Consider the following 25,142-nt stretch of genomic DNA (forward strand, 5'->3'; position numbering starts at 1 on the left):
GATAGCTTGTACTGTTGCTTTGGTGAGCTGCTGTTTCTATAGCAGCAGGTAGTAACAATGCTAATGTCTCACTCTGGTTTCTTTGACAGATCACTTCGTCTTCTGACAGCTTGGTGACGCCCACAAAAGGAATGGAGTGACCCATAACTCATGGCTTCCTTAGTACTGGGACTTTCTCTGGTAATGTATTCACTCACACATGATTTAGAACTGGGAATTCACAGTGTTGCATTATACTCTGTTCCCTTGTCCTAATGACTTGGTGAGCTTACTACCTAGACTCCATTTATTGAGCACTTTGACATGTCTGAATAAACATTTTTGGAATCTTGTTGGAATGTTTGAGCATCATAGGCATGTTGGAACATTTGGTTTGTTGTGTTTGATTCAAGTCTCAAACCTTAGTGAGCTCACGATCTACCTAGGAAACAGTTTTGATCATAGACAAGATGTTGAATCATAGACAAGTTGTAACATTCAAGTTAAGTTCAAATGCTCATTTTTAAGCATCATTGGCATGCTGGAATGTTCAGTTTGAGATTTTTGATTTAACACTCAAAACTAGTCACTGAAGTGACTACTTGGTGGGAGTTTGTTCACTTTGAAATGTTTAATTCAGTATTTTCGATTTGACATTTAAAACCTGGTGAGCCAGATGGCATGGGCATCATAGACATGTTGGACTATTTGATTTGACTTTTTTGATTAAATATTCAACTTGATCTATGGAGAAATAATTTGTTATAACATAATGTTCAAATTGACATATTCAGTTTTCAGTAACCTAAACAGCACCTTGTTTAGTTACACAGGTGATTCAACATATTTAATTCGATTGTAGATTGTTTAGTTTAAAATGTTTGACACTCAGACTGTGACTAGTGCGTTTTCATTTTAAAACTGCATTTTAAACTGAAACTGATCCAGAATGATTGTTTCAGAAACAATCTTCGTCCACACTACACAACCGAAAACACGTCACATGACCATTCATAATGAACATGATGTTATTGCAAATGTGTGGGCAGCCACACCATCATTTTCAAAAGTCTTGGTTTTGGTCAATTTACGCTTAAACGCAACCCTGGGGTCTGTAGTGTTTTTGAAAGTCTCCATTTTTCAAAGGTTCGAAAACACCGGAGTAGTCTAAACAACAGGTGAAACCATCGCAAAAGTCATCTGTTTTAAAACGAAAATGCATTGGTGTAATTGTAGCCTCAAAAAACTAGTGAGCTGACTATCTAGGCAGCATTTTGGAACATCATAAGGCACTTTGGAATGTTCAGTTAAACGTGTTTGATTTGACTCTTACTTCCTAAATAAAGTTTTTGAATACCATAGACATATTAAATGTTAGTTTCAAGGTGTTTGGTTTCAAAATATTAGGGCTGCCCTTGACTAAAGATTTTTCTGGTCAACTAGTAGTCATTCATTTTAAGCATTAGTCGACTATTAGTCGCACACTTATTAATAAACCATTGTAATTGGTTCATTTAAGAGTATACATTTCATTCTCTATAGATATATTTTTCATGTCTGTAAGGCAAGTATACACAGCTTCGAAGTTTCGCGCTCAAGTTCACAGAGACCGAGATGGCAAAAAGCGCATCCTGTTTGCTTTCATTATTTTATAAAAGCGCAACGTTTCGTTGTTGTTGTGAGTGCACACAAATAAACGTAGAGATCTTTATAGATTTGAAAGATGTATTTTATCTGTATGACTAAAATGACGGAGCATTTTAAGAACAAGTGACCGCACTGGCGCCTCCATCTGTCATGCAGTGAGCGTGCTACTATTCAGCTTCCACACTCCGCAAAATTGAACAGCGCACATTTTTCTAAGCCATGTAAAGTTGCTACTACAAACATTTTTCAGATGAAAAGCCATATTTGAGGTCGATGAATGATAGGTGAGCATATGTGAATGTTCTGCCCGATGTACTGTATTACCTCATAGACTAGCCGTTAGCGTTCTGTTCGTCACGGACTGCGTGATTTTGCCACTTCATGTTTGTTTTTTTTTTCTGCGACTAAGCGACTAATACAGTTTTGGTCGACCAAGCCTTGGTCTGACGGTTAGTTGACTATTAAGGGGCAGCCCTACAAAATATAGAGAGTTTAGTACATAGATGCCATTTTTGAGCATCATAGACATGTTGCAACGTTTGATCTGACAAGTTTGTATGCTGACTACCTACCTAGGCAACATATTTTAACATCATAGACATGTTCAGTTTTAGGGTCATGTTAGACATGTTAGAATTGTTCAGTTCAACATATTTGATTAACACAATTAAATTTGATATTGTAATGTTCACTTTGAAATGTTTGATTCAAACTTAAAACTTATTGTACTGACTATCTAGCATGTTGGAACATTCAGTCTGGCATGTATGATTTGATCCTTGCTACCTAGATGACATTTAAAGAAATAATTAATTCATTAATTAATCACCCTCGTGTCGTTCTGAATCCGTAAGACGTTCATTTATCTTTGGAACACAAATTAAGATATTTTTGCTTTCTGACCCTGCATAGGCAGCAACGCAACTGACAGGTTCAAGGCCAAGAAAGGTAGTAAGGACATTGTTAAAATAGTCCATGTGACATTAGTGGTTCAACCTTAATTTGATGAAGCTACAAAAATACTTTTTGTCCACAAAGAAAACAACAAAAAGTAACTTAAATAATTAATTAATTTTCTTCCGTATCAGTCTTCGACGTGCGTTCACAAGAGTACCGTGACGAAAGCTGGCATTCTGATGCAAAACCTCATCTCTTTTGTTTAATCTTCTGGTTCATTCATTCATGGTTCCAATAAATAAGACTGGGCACACAATTGCAAGTCATCCTCTCTGTCGAAATCTTCAGACATTTCTACGAACACTGTTTTATGTACAGTATGCATCTTCTGCTTGTAAACAAGGTGCAGAGCATCCAGGTTCCGCACCAGAACGCCGGCTCCTGCATCGACAGCATCACACGCATGCGTCGTGGTACTGTTGTGAACAGGTGTCGAAGACTGACACGGGAGAATATATTGTTGAATAAAGCCTGACAGCTAGTGTGAATCCATTACAAGCTTTTCCATCAGTTGCACAAGAGCTGTTTATTGATATAAGAGTACTGTTGAAGACATAAACAGACAGAAGGCCACTCCCCGACACCCCACCTGGGAGATTTTCAGCCTGCAGCCTCATCTGTTTGTTTCGATATTTGATTTGTTTGTCTGGTGCGTGGGCTGACCTGTTTTTCCTCTGCCGTGTTGTGTGTTTGTGTGGTGTGATAATGGGACATCTCTCAATGACCTGAACAAAGCATGTCTATGCCTGTGTTTGTACTGCCGTGTTTAGTAGCCCCGAGGACAAACTGGTGTTTCGAGTTTTGTTGCCCTTGAGCAGTATTCACTTCCTCCTCCTCTCATTTTTTCTTGTTCAGCTTCTGGGGTCTTCCGAGAATCCAGAGATTCTGGTTTCCCGGCCAGTTGAGTGTGAATACTGCCAGGTTGTCCTAAATGTGATCAGGTGTTTATATGGCTTATAAGGTCATGTTTGTATTGCTTGGATGGTTGAATAAATGGGTCAGTGTTTAATTTTATTGCCATCAGGTGAGGGTGTGGATAGTCGCCACCCTGTTTCATAAAAATACTAATCCTGTTTGTTTTAGCCATGTGCTTAGACACTTTTTGCTTAGACAGATTACACATGTTCCGTCGCTTTGACTGTCACATTGACTAACCTGAACACCTGTGCACTATTTGATCACATGCCAGCCAGATGGCACACATGGGCATTTCCTAGTAACTCGCTGGCCTCCTAAGATCATTTGTTTTCTGTTGTTAGTATGACAGAATCGGCTACTATTACAAATGGGTTAGGGCATTTAACACCTAACTAGTCGGTTAGTGGTGGTGGTGGTTAAGGGTTGATGCATTTATTTAAACATCAAAGAGATATTGTAATGTTTAAATTGACATTTTTAAATTCAGACTCAAAATGTTGTAACATTGCCATTTATAAATGTATATTTATTGGTTGAACACATGCCATACAAAACAGCACTGGTTAAACATGAATCAGTATTTTAAAGTGGTACAAGACAAAAACATACAGAAAGCCAATGTTAATGGCATTTATCTGTCAAATAAATTATAGGGATCGAATGATTATCATGCTTGCTGATTATCGGTGCCGATATTAAGCATTTTTATGGTTATCGGTATCTGTAAATTTTTAAAACTGTTTTGCCGATAAAATAATTTAGAAGCTTCTACTTCAGAGTATTGTCTAACCCAGCACAATAGGAACCGATAAAATTCCCATTGTGAATATCGGCAATTTCTATTGCAGATAAAATAATCTAAAAGCTTCTACTTCAGAGTATTATCTAACCCCAACACAAAAGGAACCGCTAAAATTCCTATTGTGAAAATCTGCAATTATTATTGGCAATTTAAAATAATCTAAAAGCATTTACTTCAGAGCATTGTCTAACCCAGCACAATAGAAACCGATAAAATTCCTATTGTAAGTATCGGCAATTCTTATTGGCGATAAAATAATCTAAAAGTTTCTACTTCACAGTATTATCTAACCCAGATCAATAGGAACTGATAAAACTCCTATTGTGAACATCGGCAATTCCTATTGCCGATAAACTAATGTAAAAGCTTCTATTTCAGAGTATTATCTAACCAAGCACAATAGGAAGTACCATTGGCATATGTGTATGTTAATTAGCTGAACGCATGCAATAGAAACCGCACCTGTTAAGTACGGAACAGTATTTTAAAGTGGTACAAGATGTAAACATACAGAAAGCTAATGTTAATGGTATTTATCGGTTAAATAACTTGATAGATGGTGGCAGATTATCGGTGCCGATATTAAGCATTTATATGGTTACTGGTGTCATTTTCAGAACTGATTTGCAGATAAAATCATTTAAAAGCATTTAAAGAAAGTTTTTGTTAGAGCCGTTGTTCTTCTTAATTTTGACATTAATTTTTATTTTTACATCATACATACCTGTATATATCGGTTCAAAATATCGGTTAACGGTCTACTTGATCTGTAACAATCATTATCAGCCCTGAAAAACACGAGTTGACCCTTAATAACTTATACATCTACATTCTATCTCCGTTATTATTAATCCCATAACACAAAACAAAAACACAGCTCTGATTACAATGTCCTCCCTCTCCAGTAGCTTTTCATTGATCATTTTCAAAACCGATTTGCAGATACAAAAATTTAAAAGCATTTAAAGAAGGTCCCTTGTTATTCTTAATTTTGACATTCGTTTTCACACCATACATACCTGTATATATCGGTTCTTTTGTTCAGCCATTTGTAAAAACCCTGTTGAAAAAAAACAACATATGCTGGTTAGGTAGGTTTTGAAGCATGGATGCTGGTTTAAGCTGGTCCTTGCTGGTCGTCAACTGGTTTAAGCTGGTCATGTGGTGGTCCAAAGCTGGTCCTGACCAGCACAGGACCAGCTCAAACCAGCATCCATGCTTCAAAACCTACCTAACTGTTTTTTATTAACAGGAAAATTTAATGTGCGAGGCTTCTGGTCTCTTTCGCATCCAGGTATTTTTAGCTGTACAAAACAGCTCATTTTGCTGATTGAAGCTAGTGTGTCTTACCATGTTATATTAATGTATTATCCTAATTACGAATAGACTGGTTTGTAGTGCAAACAGTTTTACCGTTTACTGCACAAACAGCGGTCAATGAAATTATAATGTTAGGTTTCAAATGTTTGATTCAACATGTTCAGTTTGCCACTCAAAACCTAGTGAGCTAACTATCTAGACTGCATTTTTCAGTAACATGCATGTTGGAACATTCAGTTCTAAATGTTTGATTTCAACCTTGATACCAACATTTTGTAGCACAAGATGTGTTGGAACGGCAACAGTTTCTTTGTTATTTTTGCTTGTTTTTATCTCACACAATTTCAGCAGCAGTGATTTAAAGTTGACAAGTTTAGAAACACAAATGATCTGAGGGTTTTTATACTTAGGGCATGCTGTGCGCATTAGCATGCTAACAGTAACTACTGTCAGCATGGTGCAACCCTCTCTAAAAAGTTGTCTCTAAATTCAGGCATCACAGCTGACTTTGTAACACATTCACCACCTTCAGCAATACATTTTCAAGAGATTTACTGTCACCTGCTGTGAGCAATGTTCCCGTTTTTATGCACAACTTTATTTTTTTATTTAGGTGACTGTGCAATTAAAGGTTAGCTGAAGGTTACAGTTATTTGCCGTATTTGTTGAGTATGTATCAGTTACTTTCTGAAAGTTTGTTCTTATCATCCATATATGTGACCCTGGACCACAAAACCAGTCGTAAGTAGCACAGGTATATTTGTAGCAATAGCCAAAAATACACTGAATGGCAAAATTATTGATTGTTCTTTTATGACAAACATCATTAAGAGAGTAAAGATCATGTTCCATGAAGATATTTAGCAAATTTTCAAAACTCAGTTTTTGATTAGTAATATGCTTTTCTAAGAACTTCATTGGACAATTTTAAAGGCAAGTTTCTTTTTTTTTTGCACCTTCAGATTCCAGATTTTCAAATAGTTTTATCTAGGCCAAACATTAAGCATACATCAATAGAAAGCTTATTTATTCATGCTTTAGATGATGTATAAATCTAAATTTCAAAAAATGTACCCTTATGACTGGTTTGGTGGTCCAGGGACACATATCTCTATGAAACATGTCTAGTCGGGGTGTGGAGTCTTTTATTGTTTTTTAATTTAGTTTTTTTGTTTTGGATAAACATTAAATTACCTCAGTAATAGACTAATATACAGTGCCATACAAAATTATTCATACCCCTTCATTTTTTTTCCACATTTTATTATGTTGCTGCCTAATGTTAAACTACTTTAAATTACTTTTTTTCCCACATCAATCTACACTCCCTACTTCATAATGGCAAAGCAAAACATAGGTTTTTAACATTTGTGCAAATTTATTGAAAATAAAAAACTGAAAAGATCCCGTTGCATGCACTGTCTGGGACAGTCGATATTTAGCTCAGGAGCATTCATATTGCTTCTAGATGTTACTACACTTCGAGTGGAGTTAAACTGTGGCAAATTCATTTGAATGAGTATGATTTAGAAAGGCACACACCTCTCAGAAAAGGTCTAACAGCTGAAATTGCATATCAGAGCAAAAACCAAGTGCTGAGGTCAAGATAACTGCCTGTAGAGCTCAGTGACAGACTTGCATTAAGGCAATGATCTAGGGAAGAGTTCAGAAAAAAATCTGCTGCATTGAAGGTTCACAGAAGCATGTAGCCTCCATTATCCATAATGGAAGATGATTGGAACAGCTAGGACTCCATCCAAGCTGACAGAGCTTGAGAGGTGAAAAGGTGAGGCAAAGAATGGCAGATAATTGGCAAATGCAGATGTGCAAAGCTTGTCACATCATACCCAAAAAGAGGCTGTAAAGGTGCTTCAACTATGTACTGAGTTAAGGGTATGAATACTTATGCAATTTGCTTATTTCAGTTTTATTTTTAATAAATTTGTAAAATTTGAAAATCTGGTTTTTGCTTTGTCATTATTATGGTGTATGGAGTTTAAACTGATGTGGGGAAAAACTAATTTAAAGCAGTTTAACATAATGCTGCAACCAAACAAAATGTGAAAAAAAATGAAGGGGTATGAATACTTTTGGAAGGCACTGTAACACTAAAGTGGCCATTATTTTACATTTTTGAACTAATGGCATTGGCTAATAAGTTTTTTCTGTTTGACCAATAAGTGTCAGAAGCTGAACTTTTATTTTCACAGTTACCAATGTCTTTAAATATAACTTAACAGCTTTTCTTAAAGGCTGACATCGCAAATCACAACTAGTTTATATTGTAAACACACTGAATGTGTATCTGTTTGTTCCGCTAACTCCCACCATGTGGCGCGTGTACACACGACCTCCCATAATCTATAATTCTAATTTGCATGTGTTTTCTCTGCTTCATTGATTAGCTTTCACTCTCACTATGGATTTTATGCACCTTTGACCTTCACCGCTTATCTTAGTGAATTAAAGGATTATGACCAGCCCTTGCCTGCACGCAAGAAGCAAATGCGGGTCAAATGCACAGCCTCATGAAACAGTAACGACCTTCCTGTCTTCACCGTGTCCCTCCGCTTTCATTTCCTGCGTCACAAGCTTTCTTTTGTCCTTCACACCCAGTCAAGTAAACCCTATAGGGCAGATCAAACGCGCGGCCCCTGTCCTCCACTGCACATCTATCCTTTTTAAACACACACTGGCCAGCTGTGACAGCCAGGGGGTTCATGTCTGACACCCCAAAAACAAAGTGACAGGAAATCGATGGAGGAAGCAAGCTGTGTTGTGATTGACAGATCCTGTTCTGGCAGTCCGTGGCAGGTATACGCTGAGTCACTGGCTGTAGGCTGGGTTTGTATGTGTGAGAAGAGTGTGATTTAAAGCTTCAGGGCTCACAAGCTACCACCAGATTCTGTTTTTCGATGTCTGATGGGAAGGCCCGAGTTAGTGGAGGCATTATGGTGTTTTCACATCAAACCAGAATAAAGGAGAAGTTCACTTCCATAACAAAAGTGTACAGATAATGTACTCACCCCCTTGTCATCCAAGATTTTGAAGTTAGAGGAGAAAATGAGATGGGAGTTTTTCAACATACCCTAACTGTCTTGAACCGGAATACACAGAGTACACACAGAGACAAGACAATAAGAGCATTTGACATAAGAAGTAGGTGCATTTCAATAAATTAGAATGTTGTGGAAAAGTTCATTTATTTCAGTAATTCAACTCAAATAGTGAAACTTGTGTATTAAATAAATTCAATGCACACAGTAGTAGTTTAAGTTTTTGGTTCTTTTAATTGTGATGATTTGGCTCACATTTAACAAAAACCCACTGATCTCAACAAATTAGAATACGGTGACTTGCCAATCAACTAATCAACTCAAAACTACTGCAAAGGTTTCCTGATCCTTCAAAATGGTCTCTTATTTTGGTTCACTGGGCTACACAATCATGGGAAAGACTGCTGATCTCATAGTTGTCCAGAAGACAATCATTGACACCCTTCGCAAGGAGGGTAAGCCACAAACATTCATTGCCAAAGAAGCTGGCTGTTCACAAAGTGCTGTATCCAAGCATGTTAACGACATTCTAATTTATTGAGATTTTTTTTTAGGAAATAACAGATAATTTTGCTAGATAAGACCCTTCTTCTCTGGCTGGGATTGTTTAGAGCTCTTTGAAGCTGCATTTAAATAGCATTTTGGAAGTTCAGAATCCTGAAATGTTTTTCTTTAGAAACATGATTTCTTTACGACTAAAGAAAGAAAGACATGAACGTCTTGGATGACAAGGGCATGAGTAAATTATCTGTACATTTTTGTTCTGGAAGTGAACTATTCCTTTAACCGTATTAAAGGGATAGTTGACCCAAAAATGGAAATTCTGTAATTAATTACTCGCTCTTTTACATCGTTCCAAACCTGTAAAGGCGGCCGTACACGGTGCGAATTCGGACAGTCGGAAGACCGTATGGCCACGCACACGTCACGAGTGACTTTTTTTACGGACGCAGTGGTACACGGCACGATTTTAAAACCTGCCGATTTCCGAGGCAATCACATTCTGAGAGGAAGGCTGTGTATAATAAACTGTGTATGTACTGTTCAATACAACTGCTCTCTGTCTATCTCATAACTGCATATAAAAAATATGAGCTGTGACACTTTGCTACACATGCAGGAACCGTGTGATCACCATTGCGTGTGTGTACACTCGTTGCAAACGTAGTATTATGCACGTAGAGGGGGCTAGTTGGCCACCACTATAGCTAGCAATAGCTGTAGCAAACAATAGGTGATCGATCACCGATCGATACCTCATACAGCGCTCGCTGTTCTTGCCAAAGTTCAGCGAGTTATCCTCTTTCTCAATAGTCCAAGTCACCGTGTGGCGCTGTCATGTTCATCTTCTTCTGTGGTTTTCTTAGCTTCTGATTGGTCATTTGCAGTAAACTCAACAAATCAGCTCGTTCAACAGCACACATGTCACGTCTTCAATCCGACAGCTCCCGAAGTTTTTTGACATGTTTAAAAATGATCGTGAGGTCGTGAAGTGCTCGTAAGGCAGTCTGCTCGTCTCGTAAGTTGTCATACACCATACGTGCCCCGACCATACGAGAAGAGACGATTCCCTCCGATAACCACAAAAATCGCATGCGAGCTCGTACGACCTCAAAAATCGCACCGTGTACGCCCGCCTTAAGACTTTTATTCATCTTAAGAACACAAATTAAAATGTCCTTACTACCATTCTGGGCCTTGAACCTGGTAGTTGTGCTACTGTCTATGCAGAGTCAGAAAGCTTAAAGATTTCATCAAAAATATGTTAATTTGTGTTCGCAAGATGAACAAAGGTCTTACGGGTTTGGAACAACATGAGGGTGACTAATTAATGAAAGAATTTTCATTTTTGTGTGAGCTATCCCTTTAAGATTATAGAATTGAAATCACTACTGGTTACATGTAATCGTCTCTGTGTGTGTATGTGTGTGGGCTCAGTTTGAAGTAGCAGAATCGGAGCTAATTACTATGTGAGCAATTAAAAACAGTTTGAAGTCTTTCAGATTTGGCACTTGGTGTCGGCTTGCTTCCCAGGAGTGTGTTATTTGAAAGTCTGCATACTCGCACTCATTCACACAGTTCATGCTGGCTTTTCCCAGTTCACTCGGATGAAAAAAAAAAGAACAAAAAAAAAGGAATTTACAGGCCAAGGAAAAACGAAACATTAAATTGGAGAGAAACGCCTTATTTCTGCAGCTGTTGTTGAGAACTTGCCCTGTGAGTGTTGGGATGTGGCATCAGCCAAACGTTGGGGGAAGCTTTTACACGGACTCGCCTTGAAGTACTTGTACATTCATTGAAACAAAAAGCCACCTTCAGTGCGGCTCTGTGGCCGCGCTCCATAGTGTATTTGAACTCGGTGACTGTTGCCAATAGCATAGCTGAGAGCAAACGCTGTGAATAACAGCATGCACTGTTTGTAATGAAAGAATGTGTTTGTAGTTGTAGACTGGATTGTTTTGAAGTTAGATATATTTTATGAATTAGCAATGTATCTTTGTAATTTATAAGTGAGGAGATGTACACCACAGATCTAAAACATTGTTGATGTTAGGGCTGGGTAAAAATATTGATTTCTCGATTTTAGTTGATTCTCATTTTTACAAAACGATATTGATTCTTAAATCTTAAAGAAGTTCACTTTCAGAACAAAAATGTACAGATCATTTACTCACCCCCTCGTCATCCAAGATGTTCATGTCTTTCTTTCTTCAGTCGTATTTAAATTTTAAATTTCAGGATCTCTCTCCATATAGTGGACTTCTATGGTGCCCACGAGTTTGAACTTCCAAAATGCAGCTTCAAAGGGCTCTAAAAATCCCAGCCGTGGAAGAAGGATCTTATCTAGCGAAACGATTGGTTATTCTGGTTCATGACAGTTAGGGTAGGTTAAAAAACTCCCATCTCTTTTTCTTCTCCGACTTCAAAATCACCCTACATCGCTGTTTTACCTTTTTTTGAAAGACCGTTTGATCTTCTTTGAACATTCACTTTCTAAACACTGGGTCGATACTTCTGCAGTGATGTAGGATGATTTTGAAGTTGGAGGAGAAAATTCGATTTTTCAACCTACCCTAACTGTAGCCTCGGTTCAAAGTCTAAGTTGTAAGAAAGAGTACAACTTACCAAAATCTGTATCCTGTTTATTGTAATCGCTCAGTGAGTGTTAGAACTGTGCAAAGACATCATTATAATAACAGCTTTTAAACAGTGTAACATAGCGTCACATTTACCTCAGAAAAAACATATTCGTTGACCATAAACTTGTTAGTGAGCTATAAAAATGAACTCTAGAGAGGAGCATTTTGCTAAATATATGCACCATATAACATTCATTGTAATTTTTACTGTTCTTCAGTGTTTAAGTTATGTTTCAATAAATCCATCAAGTTTTTATGACAGCCATCATTTAAATGTTTATATTAAAAAAAGAACAACTAATTTGAGTAGAAATATTTATAGTTATGTATTTTTAACTTTACTATTAAAAACAATTGAGTGTGTAATTGAAGCGGACCACAAAATCAGTCATAAGGGTCATTTTTTGAAATTGAGATTTATACATAATCTGAAAGGTGAATAAATAATCTTTCCATTTATGTATGGTTGTTAGGATAGGAGAATATTTGAGATGCTACTATTTGAAAATCTGGAATCTGAGGGTGCAAAAAATCTGAATATTAAGAAAATCGCCTTTAAAGTCATCCAAATGAAGTTCTTAGCAATGCATATTGCTATTAAAAAATTAAGTTTTGATATATTTGCAGTAGGAAATTTGCTAAATATCTTTACTTAATATCCTAATGATTTTGGTCATAAAAGAAAAGTCGATCATTTTGACCCATACAGTGTATTTTTGGCTACTGCTACACATATACTAGTCTGTTCTACTTAAGACTGGTTTTGTGGTCCAGGGTCACATATATTCAAAATTATCAATATTGAATTGAATCACAAGCTTGTGAACCAGAATTGAATTGTGAAATTTGTGTCAAAACCCAGCCCTACACTTTTAAAAATAAAGAACCTTTAACATCTGAAGAACCTTTCTGTTTCACAAGAGGTTCTTTGTGGCGAAAGAAGGTTCTTCAGATTATAAAAAGGTACGAAAGAGATGGTTCTTTAAAGAACCTTTGACCGAATGGTTATTTGAGGAATCCAAAATGCTTCTATGGCATTGCTGTGAAGAACCTTTTAACGCGTGTAGTTGATGTAGAGCAATTCTAACTGACAAAATCATAAAACCGTATGGGAATAGAACGATATTTATATGTGACGTACACGTTGTTGCCCTTGTAGAGTGTTCCAAATCAGTCAGTGAGGTTCTGTAATAGTTAGGATGATGCCTTAGGATATAGTAGACATTCATGTCTTAAGCTGAGACTGACCTTGAAATGAAGAGAACTGAAGAACCTCGGCCTCAAGGGATGGATTTTGGGGTGGGATTGAATTGAACCTAAATCTCACCTCAGAGATTTGAGAAAGGTCTTGTAAATTGCATTAATCTTGTAGGTAATGACGCATAGCTTGCCGTGTTTTGGCCTGTACGCAGATAACAATAACAATGGGATTGAAATTAACCCTGTTGGTTTATGGACAGATGTATCATACGTTGCCATTACTGTAACCTCCTTATCACAAATAGAGAGACAAGCTGTGGATGTGCAATCTAATATTTGGATGGATGGAGTGCGACCGAAGAGATTGAGATGTGAAGAGACAATAAACAGGGAGATAACGTGAAGTTCCACAGAGGAATAGGCGATGCTGAGTGGCTTTTCATAGGCATCGAGCTGCAGTGAAGCCTGATGCAATCTGACTTTCATATTAAAGCGAGTCGCTGGGATTTGGATTCCCTTTCGCTCTCCTGCCTGGATTCCTTCACCACAAAGCCTGTCAGATTTCCTCTCTTCCAGCTCCTCTGCCTAGTATCCTGTCTTTTTGTGTTTGTCTTGTCCTTTGACTTTCTGTCAGTTTCGTTTTGTCTTTTGTTCACAGCAAGGGATGAAGCATGTGGAGAGACCCAGGGACTTGAGGGGCTTTTCTCTCCGTCACAAAGTTTGAGTGTCTCATTCAAAATCTAGAGTGTATTACAGTCCTATGCTTCACCATTCTCCGTTAAGCCTGTAAAACAGTCCACCTCATTATACACTCAGCAGCTCTCATCAGTAATCCAATGCAGAGTCCTTGTTATATAACCTTTTGAGCCGAATGTGGGCAGAATTTTAATCTCACTTTCTAAGTCAGGTAATTGGATGATTTACCTTGCTGACCCAATGACTCCATCTGTCATACATGTCTTGGTTTTCATGGCTGCTAAATCTGTCAGCACCTGTCAGAGGTGTGAGGTGTGTGGTCATATAGTAGTAGGTGTGGTGTAAAAGTATTGAACTTTGAGTAGGTTAGTGTGCACACCTAGTTGTTATAGTTATGTGCGTACAGGTTTTGGTAAAACCTTTCCATCATTATATACCAACAGCATAGACACTGAAAGGTGAATACGAGAGCAGAGATGAGTTTGTGGTGCTTAGCAAAGTGATATTTGTGGCTTTAATACAGAATATCTGCCAGGAAGAGGAATAGAGATTAGCCTCAAAAGAGTATGAGAAATCCACATCTGAAATCCTCTCACCTCACTTCCTCTCTCTGCTACCAGCCTATTTTTTTTCTTGTCTCGCTTTTTCATCCTACTCCTCTTTTCTCAGTTTAGTTTCAGTCAGCTTTTCTCTGCATTTTCCTCTCAAAACTGCTCATCCCTAGCAGGAAAAATTTTAGGGAAAAAGGTTTACGAGAAGTAGGGGCTAGGGTTGTGCGATATGCATTATCTACGGTAATATCGGAATTGTTGTTTAAACAATATTCAATTTGACATTATCAAGTATATCATGAAAAACAAACAAAAACGCATAGAGAGTGCTCACATACACTAAGATGCACAGTCAAAGCCAAAATTTCATCATACGCCAGATATAATATTCTTTTTTTTTTTAATTAGTGGGTGCAGGACACTATAGTTCATTTATGTAAGTAAGGATAGCAAAAAAAAACTGTGACATATTATGCCCAAAAAATTTTGTAACATTTGGGACCAAAAATTATTCAGACACTTTGACCATGTTTTGCGTAAGTGTTTTTTCTTCAGTTGATAATGTGACCTTTTTGCACCACAGACTGAACAAAAGCATTGCTTGGTAATTGGTCAACAAAGTATTAATAGTTAATTATCATACTAACAGTTGCAGGGCTCGAAATTAACTTTTTTACTTGGTAGCACTGGTGCTCCCAACTTCGAAAAGTTAGGAGCACTAAAAAAAATTTAGGAGCACCTAATTTCTTTTTAGTAATGCGCCAAACTTGATTCTTCACGGCCGATTCTGATTGCAGATGTTTTACAAGCAAATGGGCTGATTCTGAAAGCCTTTTTTATATATTTATATGAGTAAATATGAGTATTTATATGAGTACATGAACAAGATGTTTATTTTCTCTATTATAGGTAGAGCCATTTAAATTAGAGGCAACCACTGCATTTTTAAACAATCTGCAGTATAAACAACAAAAAATAAACGACACTTCTGTCGTGTAGACAGTAAATGCAGGCATGATCAAAGTAGGCTACTCTTTCAATATTCAAAGTGCAAATAGACACCGATTTTTTCAAGCATTATAGACAAGAGTTATAGACACTACACAACTTATTATAGCCCACATACTAATAACAGCCTAGATATTTTATGTAGCCTAATTTGCGCGCATTGGGGAGTCGCTCTCTAAACATGGGGTATTAAAATTGCTTTTGAATGCACGTGCGCGTTTTACTTTTGGTTTTGTTTTAACGATCGTGCGAAACTCACGACGGCTTGTAGCGTGCATTCTACAATACAAGAGATTACTTTAACAAAACCATTTGAAAGTGGGAGGACACAAAAGGGATTTTGAAAAGCGTGTCCCCAGTGGAAATTACGCCCCTGCGTGAGTGGAACTCTGCTGCTGAGTTATCGTTTGTTGTGAATGTATGCCGCGTTGTACAGTATATTGAGACGGAGGCGCCAGAATTGTATCTCACAGAAAGTACGCTGTAGCGCGAAATATAACAATCAAAATCAGATTGTTGAGACCTTTTAATTGTCCACAATCAAAAGAGAGAACGGCGAACCTGTCACTGTATCAGCTCACAGCAGTCTGTGCAGTAGTTAGGCTAGCGAAAGTTTTGTAAAGAAATGAAACCAAGTCGCACCACAACAATTTCTCGCACTAGCACAAATGCTCCCAAATACATTTTGAGGTCGCGCAGATTAAATTTTGGGAGCATATGCGACCAAAACGGTCGCAATTTCGAGCCCTGAGTTGTCTGAATTTTTGGTTGATTTTATTAGTTAATATCACACTAAGAGTGACATTTTCTCCAAATATCAGCATGATTTGAAATGTGATATTAAAGAGTTCAATAAACAAAAAGTTAATATTAAGTGACTTACATTTTAGACATGACAGTTTTTGTTTTTGCTGTATTTCAACAACGAAAGTAGTTCCAAACAAAGCCATTACAGAAGTGTTTTGCGTCTCTGAGCAGCATACAGTGTTTTGTTACTGAATCAATCAGCAGTTTGAACAAATCGGTTGAATGAATGAATGACTCAATGACTCGTGCAGCAATTTGCTGCCACCCACAGGCGATTTTATGTTTATATTTGAAGAGATAGTTCACCCAATAATGAACATTTTTGTCGTTCTAAACGCCTAAGACCTTCGTTCATCTTTGTAACACAAATTAAGATATTTTTGATGAAATCCAATAGCTTTTCTGATCCTGCATAGACAGGAATGTAACTGAAATGTTTCCAGACCAAGAAAAGAAGTAGGACATCGTTAAAATAGTCTATGTGACATCAGTGGTTCATTTGTAATTTTACAAAGCAACGAGAATGCTTTTTTGTGTGCAAAGAAAACAAAAACAACAGCTTTGTTGTCATTATCACACACCCTTAGTAGGGGATCCAAAGTGCTTAGAGTATGCAAGGAAATTAAAACGATCCCAAATCCAAAAATCACAATTCAATCTTTTTCATATGTAGTACGTAAGAAACCGGATTAAATAAATAATACCAAATATCTCTTTGTTTCTTGTCTTTTTGCAGGTCTGTGATTTAAGTGGCCTTTGAGCTTCCGTACTGGTCCAGAAGGATTAGGAAAGGTGAGTCCTTTCCTACCAAAGAAATGAGTGTGGGAGGAAGAAGCAACAGCAGTGTGGAGTTTGTCCATCTCTTCTCCCTCTCACTGAACACCAGCAGTCTCCATCCAGGATGCTCTCTCACCTACGACCCCTGCCCTCATTTTTGGCCCTGAGACTGCAGTGGGCCCCATGAACATGTACAGAGACACAGGGGTGTGTGCCACCCCTCTCTCTCAACCCCTTCCTCCACCCCACCTCCGTTTACCCCTCCATAATGGCCACACTTCCATGGGTGACCCAGCCCCGCCCCGTGTCTCCGTGCCCAAAATGGGTGTCCGAGCTCGGATTGCAGAGTGGCCTCCTCGCAGGGCACTTTCACGAGAATCGCTGCTTGAGAACGGCCAGGGCAGTCACCAGGATGACCTCAACAGTGAAGATGGGATTACACGTGGAGGTGTGACCAGGTTACAACAACGAGGTACCAGAGATGGTGACTTCCTTGAATCAGGTCTAACGAGGGCTCCAGGCACACCACCTAGGCTACGGACTGCTGGATTTGCTCCGCTTCGGCAGCGCTCCAACAGCGAGATTACATTGAGTGAACAAGATGAAACGGAAGTTGAAGGTCGTTTGTTCCGGGAATATGGTAGTACTTCTTCCATCAATGTACAGGCTGTGTCCGAGCAAAGCTTTTTTGACATGCTCAGCCAGTTTCAACAGGAGCGTCCTGACCAGCGTAGCACAGCCCCTGCCAAGTTTGGAGAGCTGCTTGGTGCTTCTTTGGACGGATCCACTTCACACGCATTCTTGTCGACTCCACGGCCCGATGACCGCCCGGAAAATCGTGTACGCAAAAAGAGTGGCGGCACAGAATCGTCTCTTGGCACCTCTTCCTTATTCCGCAAACTCCGCAGCTCCAGCCGAGGAGAAACAGAGACTCCACGAGGTGACTTGGACGATACACGACTCCCTGAGACGTTGTCTTCCAAACCCTGGTTATGTGTGCGGAGTTTTGCCCACTTTGATGCTCAGAGCATTCTGTTTGACTTGCACGAGGCGGCAGCTCGTCGCAGCTATGCCGCCCAGCGACGAAACACGGCCACCGGAGCTTCAGCTGCTTCTTCGGCTGCTTCTTCGGCTGCTGTTTCTTTGGCAGTTTCCAGAGCTATTGCTCTGGGGGGGGTGGAGCCCAGCTTCTCCAGCACTGATGACCTCAGTGTCAAGGACCTATCGGAAGGTTCAACCACAGGACTGGATCTTTCAGAGCAGGGTGGTTCAGCTAGCGTTATCCCCAACTCTCAGCAGCAGCTGTTGCTGAGCTGCCCGCACTTCATCAATGAGACCGGAAGCTACAGGGAGCGTAATGTCAGCTTCCTGAGCTCATGGGCGGAGCGGGGAGAGGCTGGCACCGTGGAGGCCCGGCTTCGTCCACGCTGCAGTAATTCCAGTGTGTCAAAACTGGAGGTTCCGCCAGAGGTTCAAGCCACCAGGTTAGAGAGACTGCAGCAACACTGCATCGACCACGTTGACCTGGGTGCCAGATACTACCATGAGCACTTCTTTGGGAAAGGTGGGACATTTATGATTTGTATGTAGATAAAGCCAACTGCTATAGATCACAAGACTGTTCCCTTGTTTGTCAGTAATTCATTTAGTCGCATTACAGGAAAGATCTTTGGGATTTACACCTTTAAAGGCAACCCTTGGTGTTAAGACTTGTATGGTTTTATATAACGTAAATGATGTCTCTTACAGGAATTTGTAGTGGAAATCCATGAAAGATTTACATTATTTTAAAAAATCCACATTGTTCATAGACAGTGGGGACACCATTATTTCGATAACGTGAAATGGTTGCACTTGGTGAGTTACTAGCACTACCTGTTGCTATTTTTACCATAACACATCTCAGAAAATAAAATACTGATACGATGACCACAGCTACTGAAAGAGCTTACAGGTGGTAATGGATATAAGCGTATGCTTAAACCAAATGCTGTATCATCGATTTTCCCCACAAGGAGTCTAAACGATTGAAATTTGTGCTGAGAAACTCCTTCAGTGACCAGCATTGGTATGTTTACGTCCTTCCAGGATGGCATCTAGCGTTTCTTGTCTCTGCCATTTGTAAGCTCTTTCAGAATCTGTGGTCTACTAAAGGCCTCAAAGGCATCAGGGCTAAAGTGGAAAGAACAAAGACAGGTCTTTAGGAAGTTTTATTGCTCAACAGGCATCTTCCCATTTTTTTCTCCTCTTCCTATCGCTAGGAAAGCAGAAAAGACTCACATCACTTTCCTTGTTGCTCTTTGACTGAAAATTACAACCAAAAGCCGCACAATGTGGCATTGTATCAGTATTTTTTTTTCCGAGTTGTGTTGCAGTAAAAATACCAACAGGTGATAGCAGTAGCTCACCGAGTGCAACAATTTCACATCATCAAAATAATGGCACCGCTCATAGTCCAAAATGTTGTACATTTTTTAAATAACTTAAATCTTTCATGGGTTTGCTACTACATATTTCAGTAAGAGACATCATTTACGTTATATTAAGGCCATACAAGTCTTAATATCCCTTTAATAAATTCTGTAAACCCATATTCTACTTGAAGTTCGTCCTTTGGATGAGATTATCAAAGCATGCCACAATTATCAATGCTTCTCACTATTAGCCAACACAAGCACAAACTGGAGCTGAAGCTACACTCCTGCCACACATCTGCCTCCCAAATGTTAATCTCACTAAAGGTCTTGCTTCCTAAAATGCCAATGTTATAAAAAAAAAAACACACACACAATGTATAAAAATAGCATGTTTGTCACCTCTTAGCCACATTAGATAAATCCTTGCAGATGTAAGGTTATCTGAATGCTCTAATTAGTTGTCTGTGTTTATTAAGTAGAGTTGGTGAGATAAAGGTTACCATTCCAGAAGTAATCTCTGTCATCCAGATTTTACGGAAGTGACCATGCCGCATGCCAGAAAGGGCATGCAGACTGGTTTTTATATTTTTAGAAATTAACTTACCACTTAAAGGGGCTATATGCAACTTTTTCCCCAAAATAAACGTAACAATAGCCTTTTTATTTGACCATTTATGACTCAAACATCTCCTGATGAGCATACTGACACCTTGTCAGCTCACAGTGGGTGCACCTATAAGCCTGTATCCTATTTTTCCTATTTTCTGTCGGGTTGGATTTTTCGCGCACCGTCTGCGGATGTGACGTCAAGCGCGTTCATGTTAAACGTTTCAGATCACTCTGCCACCGCCGCTAGTCAGCAATTAGCCTATTATTGCAAACAAACTTAGTTTCTCAAACAATATATGTAATTGACTGTTCTTACCTCTGTAAACATAATGTTGACTCCTTTGCAGTGGATGACTTGTGAAGTTTGCACGTACGAGCGCGCGCTGCGAGAGCGAGCAGAATGGAAGAGCAGTTCCGTTTTTTGGCCACAGGTGTTAGTCGCGAGTTTAAATTTCAGAAAATTGCATATATCCCTTTTAAGTTAAGCAGCAGCATAGCTTATGTTTCTGCATTAGGCTGGTTGAGATGCTTGGTTAATTGGGATGGTTTGATAGCGCCACAGTCTTTATACCTGCTGGGAGACTCAACTGACTGGCTTACTTAATTGCAACTTACTTGCTTGTGAGCTGGGATAGGGATAAGAGAAAGTATTTTAACTTTTTTAAATTACACTTTTCACCTTTAAGCCATGCTTTTTATTGTGGTCTGTTTTTCTCATTTAAGTGTTAAATGTTTAACTTAATGAGTAAGGATTCCAAGCTACTAAGGTATTTTTCCTTGTGGTGCCAATTACTTTTCTTTATCCGTTTACTTAATTTTCAAGTATAGTGGCACCTTGTTTGAGATAGAGAAATACCTCTGCTTCTTCAATGAGTCACTGAAGCAGTGTGCGTGGATGTGTGTTGGAGTGCCAGCTGTAAAGCGGTACTGACTTGGCATTCCTCAGTCAGGAAGGGCAACACTCTGCATAGTATCAAAATCTTTGCTGCGTTATTAAAAAGCTCTTATCTGCATGCTCCTGAGACTTATAATTCTCTCAACTCAAGTTTCCGGAGCTTTCAGTATCCTCAGAAAACAACCAAACTCATATCCTGCGCTGAGAAAAACTGGATGACAGATTAAGGAAACATTAGTCTAAATGCCAACAAGAAATTAAGACTGGAAAATTTAAGGGTATCACATTCACAAGCTTCTTCCTATGTGGTATTTGTGAACCGTGCTATAATTGGATGCAGTAAATCATATAGTCAAATATAGCAAAAGTTTTTTTTAGCTGTGTTGTTGTTTTTCATTAAAAAATAAACATACAGTACAACATGCAGTACAAATAGTGGATGAATGGCATGATTTGTGTGGTCCTTTTTGAAACAGTATTTAAATCAGACCAAAATGACCACACGAGTCATCCACCTGAATCATGGACTTGAATCACTTTCTCAGTGAGTCACTTATTACTCTTCTATGCACAAGCCACATGTGCTATGTGCAACTTGAAATGAACCGAGAATTGCTGCTGTGTTATGTTTATCCTTTGAAAGCAAAGCAAACACATGAAACAAACCAAAAGAAACAAACAAATGAAACAATAAAAAAATACTTGAAACAAACTAAACAAGCTAATCAAAAGAAACAAACATATAAAACAAACGAAACAAACACGAAACAAACCGAAAGAAACAATTGAAACAAATGAAACAAAAAAGCCAAAAGAAACGAACAATGGAAACAAATGAGACAAACAAGCCAAATGAAACAAACCAAAACAGAAACAAACACATGAAACAAACCAAAAGAAAAAAATAATTGAAACAAATTTTCAAAAAGAAACAAACCAAAAGAAACAAAGAATTAAAACTAATTTTCAAGAACAAACAAACCAAAATAAACAATTGAAACAAACAAGCCAAAAGAAACAAACAAAAAATTCAAAACTAAACAAACCAAACAAAACAAACAATGGAAACAAATGAGACAAACTATAGCCACAAAACAAAGAATTTAAACAAATTTTCTAAAACAAACCAAGAGAAACAATTGAAACAAATGAGACAAACTAGCCAAATGAAACAAACAAACCAAAACAGAAACAAACACATGATACAAATCAAAAAGAAACAAACACATGAAACAAACCAAAAGAAAAAATTTAAACAAATGAAACAAACAAGCCAAAAGAAACAAAGAATTAAAAACAAATTTTCACAAACAAACCAAAAGAAACAAACAATGGAAACAAATGAGACAAACAAGCCAAAACAGAAACAAACACATGAAACAAACCAATTGAAACAAAGAATTGAAACAAATTTTCAAAAAGAAACAAACCAGTATATATATAAACATATTTTCAAAAAGTAACAAACCAAAAGAAACAATTGAAACAAATTATACTAACAAGCCAAAAGAAACAAACAATTGAAACAAATTTTCAAAAGCAAACAAACCAAAAGAAACAAACAATGGAAACAAATGAAACAAACAAGCCAAAAGAAACAAAGAATTTAATTAAATCAGACAAACTAGCCAAATTAAACAAACAAACACATGGAACAAACAAATCAAAAAGAAACAAACATGAAACAAACCAAAAGAAACAAAGAAATTGAAACAATTAAACAAAAAAAAGAATTGAAACAAAGTTGCAAAAACGAGACAAACAATGGAAACAAATGAGACAAACAAGCCAAATGAAAATAACAAAAAAAAACAGAAACAAACACATGAAACAAACCAAAAGAAACAAACCGACGAAACAAACAAAAACAATCAAACAATTGAAACATGCAAGAAAAAAAAAATTAAAACAAATGAAACTCACCAAAAAAACAAAAGAAACACAGATGAAAAAATTCAAAACAAACTGTAACTCACTGAGTGTTGCCATAAACTGTAAATCCACAACAGAGTTCTGTTATAATAACATTTTCAGTTAAAAATTAAAATAGCATTATTGTTTAGCAAAATTCAGATTTTAGAAATCACAAAGCTGTAGGAAACGCAGGAGAATAACTTCCTTTATTCTCAAAAGCATGTGTAGTATTGTATTAGTTGCTTTGTCTATGATTTTCTATTAGATTTGAATGCTCACAGTACCTACAGGAAGTTCTATAGCCACTGTGACCTACATTTAGATGGTTTCCTTACCAATCCCTCCTTTGTCCTCTGTGTCCTTCCCTCTATCTCTCATCCTTCATATCAACTTCCATTTTTCTCCTATCATTGTCTTCACCTCATTAATTATTTTCTTCTCTTCTATATTCTCATTTTCTGTATTAATGGTATTAATCTGTCTTTTTTATATCCTTTCTCGATTTTCATTCATCCATCTCTCTCTTTCCCCACAGAGCACTGGAACTACTTTGGTACCGATGAGAAGCTGGGGCCCGTGGCTCTGAGCATTCGAAGAGAGAAACTGGAAGATACCAAAGATTTAAAGGACCAGTACCAGTACAGGATCATCTTTCGCACTAGTGAGGTGTGTATGATACAGAAATTAGTGCAAATTATATGAATTAAACCTAGATCAGACTGGGGCTCAACTCACATAAAACTATGACAGGACAGTTAATTTACCCACAAACTCTCATAGTCTTTGTGGGTTTCTTTGGCTACTTTAATCCATTTTTTGAGCATGAACCTAAAGGGTTAGTTCACACAAAAATGAAAATTCTGTCATTAATTACTCACCCTCATGCTATTCCAAACGCATAAGACCATCGTTTATCTTCGGAACACAAATTAAGATATTAGGATGAGTAACTAATGACAGAATTTTCATTTTTGGGTAAACTATCCCTTTAAGAATTTTGTTGTCTGTTCTCACTGCGATCTGAGTAAATCTGGTATTCTATTTGAACAAAAAGTGGCATGTCCAAAATTATTCATACCCTTCTCAATAATCAATAGAAAAGCCTTTGTTGGCTATTACAGCAATCAAACGCTTCCTGTAATTGCTGACCAGCATTTTGCATGTCTCCACTGGTATTTTTGCCCATTCATCTTTCCAACTCTTTCAGGTTGGAGGGTCTCCTTGCCATTACTCTGATCTTTAGCTCCCTCCATAGATTCTCAATTGGATTTAAGTCAGGACTCTGGCTGGGCCACTGCAAAATGTTAATGTTTTTGTCTGCTAACCATTTCTTCACCACTTTTGCTGTGTGTTTTGGGTCGTTGTCATGCTGAAATGTCCACTGGTACCCAAGGCCAAGTTTCTCTGCAGACTGCCTGATGTTGTTGTTGAGAATTTTGATGTATTGCTCCTTTTTCATGGTGCCGTTTACTTTGATTAGGTTCCCTGTTCCACCAGCTGAAAAACACCCCCAAAACATTAGGTTCCCACCACCATGTTTGACAGTCCGGATGGTGTTCTTAGGGTTGAAGGCTTCTCCTTTTTTACGCCAAATGAAGGCTACATCATTGTGGCCAAAAAATTAAAATTTTTGTTTCATCTGACCATAAAACCGAAGACCAGAAGTCTTCTTCTTTGTCCAGATGAGCATTTGCGAAGGCCAAGCGGGCTTTTGTGTGCCTTATCTGGAGAAGTGGTGTCCTCCTTGATCTGCGTCCGTGGAACACAGCGGTGTGCAGTGTCCGTTGGACTGTCTGCCTTGAGATGTTGCCACCAGCAGAGCCCAGATTCATCAGGATGCCCTTGGTGGTGATCCTTGGATTTTTTTTTAAATCTCTCACTATCCTCCTGGCCAGCACAGGTGTCACTTTTGGCTTCCGACCACATCCTCTGAGATTTTTCACGGAAAAATCGTCTTGTATTTTTTAATAATACTTTGCACTGTAGCCACTGGAACTTCAAAACATTTAGATATGGTCTTATAGCCCTTTCCTGACTTGTGAGCAGCCACAATGCGCAGCCGCAGGTCCTCAGTGAGCTCCTTTGTCTTAGCCATGACTGTCCACAAACCAACAGCAGAGAGCTTTCTGTTTTTCACCTGTTGAGTTGATTAAAACAGCTGTTCCCAATGAATCAGGGTAATTGGGATCCTTTAGAACAGCTTGGACTATTTGGAATGGTATAGAACTTTGGATTTTCCCATAGACTGTGACAGTTTGCTAAGGGTGTGAATAATTTTGGACATGCCACCTTTTGTTCAAATGTAAATAAAAGCTGAGAAATATTTTTTTCTACAATGATGCCTCTTGTACATAGTCTTATTATGTTTTGGGAGATAATTTCCGGTCAAAAAAAACTTGCTGGTTGAATAAAAGTAACTTTAAGTCAGAATTTGCCAGGGGTATGAGTA

At 38.1% G+C, this 25,142-nt stretch overlaps 1 protein-coding gene across 1 annotated transcript in view; it reads left to right on the plus strand.

Annotated features, from left to right (window-relative positions):
• sipa1l3 (signal-induced proliferation-associated 1 like 3) overlaps positions 1-25,142 on the plus strand; it is a 130,676-nt gene that overhangs the window by 54,092 nt on the left and 51,442 nt on the right. Inside the window, exons 2-4 of the mRNA XM_073850095.1 lie at positions 90-180; positions 16,818-18,422; positions 23,229-23,359. Of these exons, the coding sequence (XP_073706196.1) occupies positions 17,042-18,422; positions 23,229-23,359 (1,512 nt within the window). The 5' untranslated portion in view covers positions 90-180; positions 16,818-17,041. The remainder of the gene's footprint in view (positions 1-89; positions 181-16,817; positions 18,423-23,228; positions 23,360-25,142) is intronic.

The sequence above is a fragment of the Garra rufa genome, chromosome 11, assembly GCF_049309525.1.
Source record: "Garra rufa chromosome 11, GarRuf1.0, whole genome shotgun sequence".
Classification (NCBI taxonomy): Eukaryota; Metazoa; Chordata; class Actinopteri; order Cypriniformes; family Cyprinidae; genus Garra; species Garra rufa.